Raw genomic sequence first — 15,225 nt, forward strand, 5'->3', positions numbered from 1 at the left:
ACTCCATCTGTTCCTCACCCATCTCCTTCGTTCTGCACTCGCCTCCCTCTTCTTCCTGTGTCCATCTGTTCCCTCCTTCCTCAGCACAAGTTGGGGAAGGGAAGTAAATTCAGTCATTCACTGAACAGATTTCAAGATGAACCCCCTCCCTCTCCAGTTCTAACTTCATTCATCATGGTAAAAATTATAATGAATAGAGATGTTGAAGGTGAAAATTTATTAAGGATTGTGTTGCTTTCTTATATCAAAAGCAGTTAAAGCTGCATATAAACATTGGCTTCATTCATTTTTGTTAATATATGGTATAATTAGTGAGAAATATTAGTGGAAGTGCTTGCTACGCAGTCCATCAACACATGCCTGTCAGAGTTTAGGATCTGGGCCAAAATTTTTGCCAGTCCTGTGATAGATTTATAATAAGCCTATAGAAGGCTTTACAGTCAGCTGGGTCACTAATTCATGAAGTTAAAATGTATGCAATGAGGTCAAAAATTCACTATTGATAAAATAACCCCTCCCAGGATTGCACCATTAGTTTTGTTACTGCAACAGCAAAAAAAAGGTAAACCCAAAGCTCCTGTGAATTACCAGTCCATCATCATAAATCAGAAGAGAAGCACTTGCACAAGTTCATGATGTCATGTGAAGCCAAATATATATTTATAGCCTTGTGCACTGTTCCCTTATGACAGAAATAAGCAGTCTCTAGATCCCCTGTATCCTTATGCCTGAGCTCAGCGCAATGTAGTGGGCATGAAACCATGGAAGTACCCATGATACATCAGTCCAGAGCAGCTTGCTTCAGGTCATCTGTGATGCCCCCTCTCCCTCTGACCTCGCCCATGTGGGTAAGAGCAGTTCCCATGGAGTTTGCTCCATCTGCTGTAGGGATAGTCCCACACCCCCTCCTGCTTTGCTTCCCTAACCCTGGGGGAGAGAAGGAAGGAAGATTTAAGCCTTCAAGCCCTACACATGAAGTGGGTTGCCTGGCAAGGACAGCGGAGGTGGAGGAGCTCAGTAATCATGCGGGAACCTGCACTTGCCACCACAAGAACCTTGGCCATCCTGTCCACCACGATGGCAAAGACGTGGAGGTTGGAACTTGGGCTGCAGTTTCCTCTGATGTCCTTTGCTGATGATTTAGGAACCTCTTCTAAGGTGTCTAGGGTGTTTGGGCATGGATGATACCTCACATTTCATCGCAGACCTCCCAGCCCTCAAATTTTCTGTACCAATCTGAAACAGGAACTTCTGTTTCCAGTGATCCTCTTCCCCTCTTTTCAGATGAAACTTTCTCTCAGCAATTTCTTTTATTTTTGGCTTCTTTTCCAGAAATGAGACAGAGGGTAACAGAAATAGCGTGCCATCCCAGTAACCTCCCCCTGCAAGGAAGCACACTTGCTTCTATTTGCCCCCAAAGCAACAACTCCTGAAGTCAACGGCTGTCACTAAGTGGCTGGGGGTGATAGATGTGCCAAACTACTTTATTTACATTATCCCTCTGCAATGTTGTTTTCTTCTTCCACCAAGACAGCTGCACCAGCTCCCTGCCTCTCCCAGCCCGCCCTGGGGTGACACCAAGCAGCGAGGACCATCCAGGTAAGCTGCTGGCCCAGCGCATGTGTCACATCGTGCAGATACTGCTGGCATCCCCTCCCATTGCTGCTGGCTCACAGACAATTACGTCCTTTAGACTGGCAAGGAAAAGTATTTTGTTTTTCTTTTTACTTTTTCTTTTTTGAAACACAGCCATCTAACCTGGGTTTGGGTTTCATTTTACTATGAGTCTTTTCAAACCAAGTGAGTTCAGTTCAAGCCTTTATTCTTACAAGTTATGATCCATCAGGTCTGATGTAGCTCCGCCTGCTTCACCTCAGGACTGAATGGACATGGAACACAGCTCTTGCAGCGACGAGCATGTGATAGATTAAATAGACAGGTAGTGACGGCAGTTCATAGGATAACAAATGGCAGGAAAATCAGCCAGGCATTCCTTTGGTTCTTTTGCTGCACTGATACATGGAGACGTCTCACAGTAAAATCAAAGTTACACATCCTAAACTGGTAGAGTTTTCCATACGGTTCACCATTAAGCCCTGAGACTCCTTGCCACAGGGGTGTGAGGCAAAGGGCCACTGCCAGGATGGGTTGGAAACAAATGCCACCAGAGAGTAGAGCAACAGGTTCCCTTGTCCTTTGCTCGTAGGGTGCATGTGAGCCCTGCATAGGGTGGTAGATTGGTTCTCCTCCTTCTCTTTCAGTGACAACTCCCCTTAATCAGTTGCTCCAAACAGCTTTTTGGCATTACCTGTACTGCTGCAGTCCACATCCAGCAGAACAGAGCGCCTCTTATCCCCCCGTCCTTTGCCAAAAATGGGCTGAGAGCCCTCATATGCCACTATAGAAAAGCTAATTTTGAAAGAGTGCTAGGAAACTCCAGCCTCCTCTTCTCCAGGGCTGCAAGAGCCTGGTTTTTGCCTAAACCAATGAAGAGAAGTAGAGGTAGGGGACCTACCATAAGTGCCAGTCTTGGTATCACTGCTCCTTGCTGTTAACCAGAAGGATCTGGGGCTGGCATCAGTGGGAAGTAAGTGATTTGCTGTGTGCTTTCATTAATTTAGACACCATAGTCAGCCACCTGAATCACCCAACAAAACAAAACAACAGGGAAAAAAAAGAAATTTCATGTGAGTATTGAGACTCTATCTTTAATAAAAACATCTGTGAGTAATCCTGGTCTTCTACTGCGACAACCAAGGCAAGCCCCAGCTTCCCTGTATGAGGAAGAAAGTTGCTATTTCATAATACTATTTAAAAATGGTACATTGTGGGGGTTTACCTCTAGCTGTCTCTGCCTAACAGTCTAACACTGAATAATCTGAGCTTTCTTCATCATGATACACTTATTTTTCCCTTTTAAATCACTACCGTGGATGATTTCTACACATTAAAAACACAGATATTTGTGGATATCTGAAGCTGAACACAGGCTCTTAAAAGACAGTAACAAAGTTTGACCCTCTGCCCATCTTTAGTTGTAATTTAAGGGGTTTCTTAAATCCTCATTTAAAAGTAATCATAAATAATATCAGTTGTACATAATATATTTTTAAAGCCTATTTGGCTCCAGTTACTTGTTCCAAACTCTCAACCTCCTACTGTTCCACGCAGCAACAAACTATAAAGAAAAAATAAGTGCAAACCACTCTTTTTTTTTTTTTTTTTATGCTGGTCTAGCATAATCTTTATTTCTTTAGACACTTTGTGCAAACATTAAATTGATAAAAGACATAATGTAGATGGACCCACAGCTGAACTGAAGGTAATTGCATAAAAATGAAATGGAGACCTATAATTGTACACTGCTTTAGCCTCTATCGCACTGTTTTCTGGAAGCAACGATCTCGCTTGTCATAGCAAGTTGCTTGTTATGGTGATTGCATGAAGGCTTGATCTAGCTGTACAAGACAAGTATAACATTACTGAAAGGGAGCTTTTCAAACTAAAAGTCTGACACTAGAATGTACTGTATTTTCAAAGATGTAGTATGCTTTAACAAACAGAAGAGTCCTTGAATGACAGCTTTTGTTACCCTTTTGTTTGATGGTGCTGTATTGAAAAATTCAGGTTATGTCTATGCCTTTCTATTTCTGGTTTTGATTTCTCTTCAACAGCACTTCAAGAATAAAAATTGACTCGAAGCATGAATAGTAGGAGTCGGTGGATACAGTAAATGTTAGTCTGGCATTTACTGATTACTTCCGTCTGATTTTTTTTGTCTCGCTTGTTGAGTGCTTAAATGCATTCTGTGGGCCATTGTATTGTTGCAGAAATGGGGAATTCAACAGATATTTTGCAGTTTAAAATATATCCTGTTTAAAGTTTTGGGCCAGTTTTGAAAGTGGAAAATGACAGAAATTGTCTTTCCTGCCTAGGCCTTTTCAATATGGTCTGTGTGCATTCAGCTGCTCAACCTGTGTGTAGCTCTCGGTCTGGACAAACAAGATCCATTTGTAAGGTTGGCACAGGTGGGACATGTGTCTTTTGGACTCGCAGAGCAATTATTATCCAATAAATCCAATGCGTAAGTGGGACATTGCTTCCTCCAGAGCTCTGCTACTTCAATTAGCACAACTTTTCCTGGAGACAGTATGTTATTGAATCAAAGTGCAGGAAAACTTATATATGTCATTGATTTATAAACACTGGAAAACAGTGGTTACTGTACATGCAAGTACATCCAAAATGCACAGATTTTCACCTTTTGGACTCAAAAGGCTGGCCAAGCAGTCATAAAGGAGGGAAAAAAAGCTATATTACTTACTGGGGGGGGGAAACCATCAACAAATTATCACAGATGGGCAAAATCAGACACACTTTGCCCAGGATGCTGGTTTCCTATGACCAAGTGTACAATCTCTTGGCAAGCATCGCTGCGCTTTGCACTGCTGGTTCACACCCAAGCGAGCCACCACCTGTCCTGTCTTTCCCAAGTATCACTCGGGTCTTTCCTTCATCATAATGCTCACAAAACCTGACATTTATAGGTCTCTGAAACTCCTCTCTGTGCCCCTGCAGTCTTACTATCTCTTGTCCACTTTTCTCTATCCCACCAGTTGCTCCCTGCCTAAGGCCAACCTGTAAACTCTCCAGGACAGCGAAAAAACACATTGCCTTCATCGTAGACTTTGTCATTACTACAAGTCCAAAATCAAGCCAAACCACATTTTTTAAAGCAGTCATTTAAAGTCCCTCAGCCTCTCCTCATAGATTAGATGCTCCAGACCCCTCACCAGCTTGGTGGCCTTCACTGGACGTGCTTGGTTGCTTGCTTCACTTCACCTTGGTTGCTTCACTGGACCAGTTAGACCTCAGAACCTTGCTTCCCCCAGTTTGGAGCCCAATAGTCCCAGTGGTTTTTCACCTAACTTGCAATCCACCCATCCCATCCATATTTCCTATATCCTTCTTTTGGCCATGAGGATACTATGGGACAAAACCGCAGTCTCATCAAGGCTTCACACTCTATCAGTCTTTTCTTGCCTTTTCTTTAATATGTCAGAGGTCAAAGGTACCTGAAAGACAAGAGATATGCAGGGTCTCTTTTCTGGCTCCTTGCAGCAGAGCACAGACTAACCGCTTCAGAGCACTTACTGTTCCTCTCAGAAAGTAATGTTTGCAAAACTGAGGTGTTTGTAAAGATTGATTTTCTGTATACAGCTCAAGAGCAAGCATACCACAAGATTTAAGTAAGATAAAAAGTGAGGCTGTGCTTGATGTGAGGTGCAGGAGTTAATCAGCTGTAGATAAGAATTGATGAGGTTTTATCATCCCAGCCACAGAGAGAATGACTGTGTTTCTTGGCCTCTTGATCACTTTGGAGAGTAAGTGAAACTATCTATCAACCCATGTTTATCTGTGCCTGAGAAGTTCTTCAAGAATAAATTGAGCTCAGAATTCTTCTTAACCTTTCCCCTAGTTGGGTCTTAAAATTAAGCTCTCCCTCTGGTTTTTGAGTTGCCTCTCTGGCACGCTGACAGCATGTGAAATATCCCATCTTCTAGTTGACTTCCAGGCCAACAACACAAGTGTGGATGGAGTTATGAAATAATGAATCTGGACATTAAACAGAGACCATCTGGCTTGCTTCGCTGCAAGATTATGAGCCATGGCAAGCTGGCACATCTGCATCTAGGTACCACCTACACACACATTGTTGGCTGTAGATTCAGGGAAATAGAGCTGCTGTTGAAAAATAACAAGATAATTGTTTTGCCTTCTTTTATATCATGAATTGAAGTTAGGATATCATGCTGGAAATAGATGTCAACTGAGGCAATAGTTCTATTCTCTCTCCTAACCTGATCCCACCCAGTGGAAGTGAATTATTGCTGAGCCTGTCAGTCCACTGGGTTTAAGAGAAAACCTCAGAATGCAAGTTCACAAATACTTCTACTATGAATAAACTTCACTGGCTAAGGAGATTGAAATCATTAGGTAAGTAGGGTTAGGCCTTGGAAGTAAACAGCTGCAGGTTTGAAAATTCTACATATGTTATTCTTTCAGATCTCTGTCTTAGTATCACAAACAAGTCTTTTTTTTTTTTCCTAATCCCACCAGATAATCAGCTTACAAATGAAAAACATACAGACGAAAAGCCTATGAAAGGTATTGTTATGAGTTCTGTCGCAGAATTCAGCATCACAGACACTTCATCAAAGGGTACCAAAAATGAGAAGAAATTGTCAGATGTGAGCACATCATCCATCGCTTCCCTGGAGAAATGCAGAGAATTCACTTACATTGAAGATGACGCATCAGTACATCAGAGAGACAGTGACGGTATGTTTTATAAAACAGATCACATTTATGCTGATTTCTAAATAATGCCCATTGCAAAAGCACTACGTGTATCTAACTTGAAATAAATGCTTACATACTGAACAGGAGGCTCAAGAACATAGCCAAAAGCATCATTAAGTTGCCCTGCAGACATTTTTGTGGTAGATGAGAATCTGTAGAAGATGATCTTAAATTGCCAGTGATATTAAAGTCATAGAAGAGAAGTTTAGAGCTTATTGTGCAACAGAGCCCTTGAACTTTTCTAATGAGTGTTTGCACAGAGGTACTGGTGTCAGTATTAGATAAACAGAGTAACTCACATGGACACATTTAAAAGCATCTTTACTGCACATCACAGGCTCTGTGTTGAAACATTACTTTGTTATTAAAATCTTGTGCTTTTTGTGCTCTCTTTTTCCCAGATGAAACTCTAAAAATCATATCTATTCTCTCCAGATTACATAAGCACCATTATGGTTAACACATTCAGGAAAAAAATTGTTACTAGAAAACAGATTTTTGGAGAGAAAAAAAATTTGAAAGATCCTTCATTGATACATAGTTTTGAATTTCACCTCTCATGTCTATGTACAAGAAGGAAATTTCATAAACATATCTAAAGACAATAGACTTAATTACACCAATAGCAGAGATGTTTGCTTTTGCTGTCAGCACTGCAGCAGCTGCTGTGGTGGCTGAACAGATGCTGTGTTTGGTGGTCAGCATAATCTATGGACTTGTATAGGCAGTTCTTGTATGGACCGTTACATCCAGCCCTGCCGTTCTGCTGACCCATCACTAAATCCTTCCTCTGCTGACTACACCGCAAAACTCATGTGGGTCAGGATGAGGAGCTCTCTTCACACTCTGCCCTGTGGCTGCAGCAAACTGTCTGTGATGACTGGCCCAGGCGGATACACGTGGGTAGGGCTCCCGGGTAGGTTGGTGTGCTCTGCATTTTGAAAAAGCCTATTTGAAAACAAAGCTTTATGAAAGGCAGTTACAAACAAAAATTGCAGCAGAAGCCAAATATTTTAAGTGTATTTTCACAAATGAACATTGCTAAAACATAATCTGCGCTGGGGCTAATAATCCAAGCTGCTTTACCTTTTCCAAAAAGGAGCTGATCCTTTTTATTGTGTAAAAGCACAAGTTAAAGGGCTGAATATCTGTATTTTATTTTTTTTAAGAGTTTCAGAGCCAACAGTATAACCAAGTGTTAAGGAACAGAATGGGTTGTGAACACTCACTACAGACCAAGGGGCCTGACTCCCACTAATCTAAATAATATAACACCCTTGATTTTAATGGAATTATGCTGAGAACCAGCTATTCCCAGTTATTCTGGTGGATGTGAAAAAAACGGCTTCTGTGAAGCATTGTTTAAGTTTCTTATGCGTGCCTTTTGCAATAATGGATTAGTATGTTATATCCAATGGAGCTGGCATCTAGCATGTGCATCATTTCACAGTTCCTAAATTAAGATTTCTAAATACAGATCAACACAATAAACTGCCCTGCTCTCCAGGAACCAATACCATCATGTTGTATCACTGATCCTGTAATACAAGGGATGACTCTGATACATCTATCAGAATAAATTTCATTTCAGTAAAGGATCTGAAGTATTTATTGCATTTAGAGAACTTGTCTCCTAGTCCAGACGCTGTCTATTTTCTGAGTTTGCTGACTATCTGATCAGGCCCCTCAGTCATTACTGGCACACAGGTGTGTACCATGTGATGTAAATAACAGATTTCATACTCCTTAAAAAAGCTAAAAGTGAAGGAAATTAACAAAAAAAAAACCCAATCTGTGCTCAATTAATAATGTTAAGGGCTGGATGGAAGCCAAGGAAACCAAAGGACGCCAGATTTGTGGTTGTCTCTGCATACTCTGCTCACTACTCTGACAAGATACTGCTTATTCCACATACGCCAGGCCAAATCCTGTTCACGGGTACGTGGAGAACCTCTGAAGGCACAGCAATAGCCAAGGAAATCAGCGATTACGTTGTCCCCTGGGCTCAGAGAGGCTCAGAACCAAAGCCCGTGGATCTCGCCGAGGGTCACCACGGTGGCTTCAGCCAGCATTCGAGCCATGTTTCCTCAGGGCATCACCACTATGAGCAGAGGTGATGCCCTAAGATGACAGCCACAAAACAAGAGCAGGAAAATTTAGAGATGAGACAGGCTAACGACATTATCAGAAGTTCTTCTTTTGTACTAATTAATCTACTAATGTAGAGAATGAAAGCTGAGGTCGTTGTTCTCACTGAGATAAATGCTGTTTCACAAACAGCAGGGAAAACAGAGGAGAAAACAGGAGATTGCATCTTCTTTTATGCAGTTTGTGGGTAATTTATTTTCAAATATATAAATGAATGCATAGGAATGGATGTTTAATTGCTAATATCTATTATTTATATACATTACCCCACTTAAAACAGGACAAAAAAGCCTCACACATGCAAATTTTTTGAAATGTCTTACATCCATTATCACAGTTCATGGTGTGTGCTCTGATGGGAATTTAAAAGCATCTTTACTGCACATCACAGGCTCTGTGCTGAAACATTACTTTATTATTAAAATCTTGTGCTTTTTGTGTGCTCTCTTTCCTGGATGAAACCCTAAGAATCATATCTATTCTCTCCAGATTACATAAGCACCATTATGGTTAACACATTCAGGAAAAAAACTTGTTATTAAAAAACAGATCTTTGGAGAGAAGAAAAAAAATTGAAAGATCCTTAATTGATATATAATTTTGAATTTCACCTCTCACATCTATGTATAGGAAGGAAATTTCATAAACATAACATATCTAAAAAGAATAGTCTTAATTACTCCAAGGACTACTGGGTAAAATGATTACATTTTCTACAGAGTAAATTTCATACAATTAAATGCAGCAGTGTCACCTTATAAAATGTTTCAATTTTATAATTATTTCAGTTCATTTAGTCAGAAAAAAATATAAGCATGAATTTAGTAAGTATCACCAAAATCTAGTCATCCTTATTCTACAGAACTGACTTAGAAGTTAGTTGTGCTTGTCTGAACTTAAATAGATCTTGACATATTTAAATAAGTATTAAAATTGATAACATTGGTGATGATATGCTATTTAGAAAGAAGCTCAATCACATGCTATTTATTCTTGCTACCTGCTTTAAGTGACTTTTTTTTTAAAAAAAGAAGCTGGAATTATTTTTTATTTTGTTTTTCATCAAGAAAGCTTTCTTAAAAAGAGAAAAAAAAAAAAAAAAAAAAGCATAATTCTGAAAAGTTCCTGGCAGTGAACTTTATGTTACGTGAGATAGAAAATGCCACAACAGAACCAATGCAGTTGCATGAGTTCACAGTTAGTCATCCTAGGGCAAGAAATGTGGTTATAACCATATGCTTTCCTGAAAGAACCAATGAAAAGGCATTCATATTGTTGAAGGCATTTTTCCTTTCCAAAAACAAGGAGAGGGAAAAAAAAATTGAAAGGTCTGGGTCTTTGCGCTCCAACTGGATTCACACAGTCAGAATCTCACACCTGCTCCGAGCCCTGCCGCAGCCGGAGGCAGCCGCCCCAGATGCTGCGGTTTGCACGGCGCGGAGTTAAGGAGTTGATTTCTGAGGGGAACAAATATAACACCAAGTTTTTGTCACGGTGACCAAGTTTTCAGGAATATTCACTGGCTCCAGACACACATGCTAGATGATACTATTTAGCAAACTTTTGTCTCCTTACAAAAAATTAAGAAGTTGGAAAACGAAGAGGCAAGAAACCCGTGTTGGTGGGGAAGTGGAAGGACCCTGGGCTGAGAATCGATCAGCACACTGCCCTCTACCAGCGCCGTTCTCCAAGCCTCGCTTTTCCTCCCTGCCTTTGGTGAGGCAATCTAGCTGTCATTAAAGATTCTAACTGAAAAAGACTACTTATAGAAATCGAACTATAAGCAGACAAATTTCCCCCCCATGTCTGGGGATTTGGTCTTGTTCATAAGATCATTATCCAGACGCCGTATCAGATTCACGCACCTGGGATGCACAAACCCATCCATCCAGCCTGACCATGTGGAAAAGGAAAGGGAAAACAACCTGCAGAGCCCGAGGGCCTGATCCGCTCACCAGAAAATCTTTGGGTGTTCAGACAGTGACTTCCGACAAGGTTCGATTCAGACCGCGCCAGACTTACAGCACAGAAAGGATTCAGTTCTGAACTCTTCATCTGCAGGCAAAACCACACCTGAAAACTGGGGTATTTTTAGGGCTGAGGTTGTTTTTAGGCTGGTGTTGGTTTTTCTTTTACCTTCCTAGAAAGACAGGAGTGGCCTGATGACTTCCATCTTTAATTGTAAACTCTTTGGAAAAAGAAAATAAGCTCCAGTGTGCTGTGCGTAGGTCAGGCAGCACGTGCGGCACCACAAAGCAGCAGTACCTCCCGACTCCTGCAAGGCTGCAAACGCCACAGAGCAGCCCTGCTGCATGAGCCGCACTCCTGTGCTGAAATGTGTAGCCCCAGCTCTTTAAGATTATAGAATCTTGGAGTCATTTAGGTGGGAAAAAACCTTTAAGATCATCAAGTCCAACTGTAAGGTTGGTTCAGAGGACTGCTTCCTCTGAACTTCACTGCCACAGAATATTTTCATTCAAATTATTTTCATGCCACTGGTTTTTTCCACAACAAACAACATCATAGAAATTAAATCCTTTCGTTTGACTCTATGGAAGTAGTTCTCCTCAAGGTATTTTTAACCTACCCTGTGTGCTGCCTTGCATCTCATGTCTGTGTAGTCACACTAGCCTAAACCCGGGTAACAAAGCACGCCCTGTTTCTTACGTCTTGCTGCTTTTCCTTTCTCTTAGATGAATGCGCGACACTTATCCTGGCCTGCTTGTTCTGCCAGTTTTGGGACTTTCTTATAATGCTGCCTGATACCTGTGAACATTGGCTGACAGATACCTGTTGTCCATCCAATAGATACTACCAGACCTCTGACGAAGACCACGCCAACAACGACTGCAACTGTGACTGTGACATTGATTGCAGCCTTTTTGAGTCCTGCCATGAGACTGGTGAATGCCTGGAACTTGCCATGGAGATTTCTGAAGTCTGCTATCGCTAATAGGAAAATGACAAAATTCCTCAACGCTACCTGACAGTAAACTGACAGAGTACGAAGGAGTTTGTTTTGATTTTTTTTTAAGGATAACAAAACCCAGATTGTTTACCAACCAGGACTATGTGCATCGTGCTGCTCCCACCCTGGGAGTCCATGTATCTGTACCATTCTGGTTGTACGGTTTCACAAATTGCTGAAACCAATAAATGCAAAAAGAAAGGGTCTTCTCCTTTGCCATAGACGACAACAGAATTCCTAAGTGCCAAGCATGCTCGATGCTTTACCACTGTCAATCCAAGGCTTTTATAAACCTCTAATTGCTTTAAACACGGATTTCCCCATTCATAAACACAGGACAAATTAGGACATTATTTTAGGACTAATATATATTAGTTCATCTTCCTAATGGGTTCTTACCTAAACATGTATTACACATTGTTGGTTATTATTAATAATGTATGATATAGCATCATTTTATAATTAAAAATTTATTTATTCAATCTCTTAAAACACACTTATATGCTCAGTTTAGGTAGAAAAGAAAATTAAATGAATTAGAAACCATGCTAGCAGTAATTACAGCAAATGTCTCTAAAAATCTCCAGTGAAATTTGTAGAGGAAGCATTTTAACAGGGTAGTGCAATTCGACAGTGTATTAATGTGCGTGCCTATGGTTATGTAATAACAGGTTATGCCTATTGTTCATTAGTTATAGGAAAGGGCTCCTTAAGTGTAATTAGCCTAAATGGGAATTTACTGCACACTTTCAGAGGAGAAATACCCCGTGGATAGCCAGTAACTCCTTTGCCTGATTTTCATTTGTAAGATTTCTGCAAGCAGCAGAATATTGCCACCTATTCTAGTGGAAACAGGCATCCCCACCTCTGCACAAAAGATTACAAAATGACAGTATCTATCCTGGTTGTGCTTTCAAACTCCCTCTATCTCTTTTCTGATGGCAGGTCTGATTAATAAAAAGGAAATACATATCGCACATTACACATATGACAACAAAAGCATGTAAACTCAGCTGCCTGAGGGTGCAGAACGCACGCGTTAAGTACAGAGGAAAATACAGAGTTGCTTGCTCACATTAGATATTTATAGACTAACACCAAAGACAGTGTTTGCTTTGTATAGACTGTACAACTTCTCCTCAAAACCCCACTGATCTCAGTGCAGAAGTGCCAGGGGAATCCCAAACAAGAATCCTGGACAAGATGCTGGACAATCCATTGCTGGAAAATGCATTGCTGAAATCACTGATGCCACTTCTTTAATAACCTGAGTTTTACATCTGTCGTCCTGACACATTAATATGTAATGGAAACAAAAATTCATGTGAATTTTCTTCCCCCACCCCCCACCCCACCCCCTACTGGAAAATTCATGTTTTCAAGAAATCAGAAAGGAAGAAGTAGGTAATGATCTTTGTGCAGGTATCTTACAAAGCTTAGAGACCTAAGGACAACAGACCTTAGAAATGCAGTAAGCAGCCCAGCATACCTTGTTTCTGTGCCCCTTCCAGGACATCTGTGAGGAAGAAAAGAGGATTGCTCATTTTAATTGCAACATCATGTTGTGACTTGTAACCACCTAAAAGAACAAAGTCATTAGTCTTTAATTGCCACACCTGCATTAGCCTGCCAGCCGGGCTGGACCCAAACCCCAAAGCACTAACCATCGCCATCCAGGAGGCACTAGTTTTGCTCACCCTGGGCTGGGCATACTGAGTGTTCATGCTCCAGTGTGTGCCCTCCCACAGGTAAAGCATTTAAGAGTCAGAAAAGGGGAAAACTTGCCCCACATACCATTTCTTAAAGAAGCACTAGTAGAGATGCGCACTGGCAGTCCTTGCTCTTGATGCTGGAGTGCAAAAGGGGAGTTTTCACCTGCGCTGGCTGGAAGGAGCCCAGGAGAGGAAACCAGAGGGTGGCATACCCCAGAATGCTGCCAGTGAGGGACATTGGTCTTGCAAGCCAGGATGTCTTGTTCCAGCTCTGAACCTGCCGGGTAATGCACATTGACCATACTAGGATCACCCATGGCAAGTGAGGTCTCTATGCATCAGTTGTGGAGCTGAATTAAGGATTGCTGGCACATTTTTTTTTTCCAACTCTATTCCTAGGAATCATTATTCAAAAAAGCGCTTTTGTTTGTTTGTTTGTTTGTTTTTTTCCATGTTGTAACCCCTAAGTTGGCAAACTGAGGTCATGTCTACTGCAGGGCGTGGGTAAGGCCAAAGACAGAATCACAATGATCACGGCCACAGCCATGGCTAGACAGGATGTCCCAGCAGCTTGAACTGCGTCACACTGTGGGATATACTGAGAGCTGCTGTTGTAGTGAATGGTGGTGTTTTAATTAATGCAGCAATATCTCCTTGCTTAAAGTGTACAATGGCACATTGCTCGGTTTCCTGTTTTAAGAAGTAGATCTTTAGAGGCCTTCTGTACGAGCAATGAAACCTTGAAAAATGTGTTATTTCATACAACACAGTAGAAGCAGCAGCTTAGGATGACATTGTTTTCCATCATAAAATTGTTAATTGCAACATTGTATTTTCATGACACACAGGAATCCTTTTCATACATTGACACCAGAGAAAGTAAGTCAGAATTTTCCAGTAGCTATTCCAGAAACTGGGTTTCTCTTTGCATAGCCATCCTATTCCCACATCAAATTGACTTCCTAAGCCAGAGAAATACCTGTTTATCAGATCTGAACACAGGTAGACATTCCAGTGAAACAGAAATATTTGGAACAATTCAAGGCTGTCTCTGTATTTTTTATTTACTGGGAAGAAAGGTCTGAGTGCATGAGTAGGAGGCGTTTGGGTGGATGGCTGTTCTGAACATGTTGGACTCAGCTGTGCTCCCAGAGAGATGTCAGCTCCACAGCATGTGAAACCAGCTCCTCAGAACAACAAATAGAAGTTCCCACTTTGCAAATGGGAACATCGCTCCGACACGACGCCTCTCCTCAGCACCATAAATGCACTGACAGATTGTTGGGGGAAGAGAGAGACAGAGATAATAACGAAGAGCTATATTGCTGCCTTCCACACGAAGGGACCATGGGATGCTCTCTAAGGATCTCCTCTTGGAAATGACCCGGCAGTCTCATCCTTGAGAGGAAAATATCTTTTCACCTACTTTCACTGCGTTCTTGGGACACAATACGAATTAGGATGTAAACTCTTCACAGCAGAAATTTTCATTTGCTGTATCTCGTACTGCACACAGAAGACTGAACGTGAAAGGCCACAGGGTGCTTCCAAAAGGTTAAAGACCAGTTATCTGAAAGGAAATGAAATTCTCTTACTGAACATGAGCACTTCTATAATGTCATTCTGGTGCCTTACTCTCCATGTACACTACAAGTTCCTTTAGCTTTGGGGCTAAAAAACCCTAGCCCATGTACACCCCCAAATACAAGGATGGAGCACATTGTATGATCTCCTTTGACTTTCTTCTGCTTCCTAGAGCATTTTGATCATTTGTACTCTCTTAAGCAATCACAACCAGAATGACCAACATCCAAATGTCAAGACAACGCACAACTCTGCCTTAATTCCAGTGCTGCTTAGGGATTCAGGCTGACTGCTACAGCTGAGCTCTAGAAGACTTTGGTTCTCAGGAAGAAAAAAAACAAACAGGAACAATTAAGATGTTCACAATTGTATTTCTTCCATTGTTATGCTTGTACAATATCAAAAACTGTTGAATAGTGTTGGTCTAAGAATGTATGTATCTATTAAATT

The 15,225-nt window shown here is 41.2% G+C and overlaps 1 protein-coding gene across 1 annotated transcript; it reads left to right on the forward strand.

Annotated features, from left to right (window-relative positions):
• Positions 1–1,538: 1,538 nt before the first annotated feature.
• Positions 1,539–11,737, forward strand: MDFIC2 (MyoD family inhibitor domain containing 2; the record flags this gene model as incomplete). The annotated part of the gene is made up of 3 exons (XM_027792893.2): positions 1,539–1,599; positions 6,121–6,342; positions 11,205–11,737. Coding segments are annotated over 3 exons (543 nt in total), but the record flags the coding sequence as incomplete, so codon positions are not given.
• Positions 11,738–15,225: the final 3,488 nt, after the last annotated feature.

The sequence above is a fragment of the Falco peregrinus genome, chromosome 5 (assembly GCF_023634155.1).
Source record: "Falco peregrinus isolate bFalPer1 chromosome 5, bFalPer1.pri, whole genome shotgun sequence".
NCBI classification, from domain to species: Eukaryota; Metazoa; Chordata; class Aves; order Falconiformes; family Falconidae; genus Falco; species Falco peregrinus.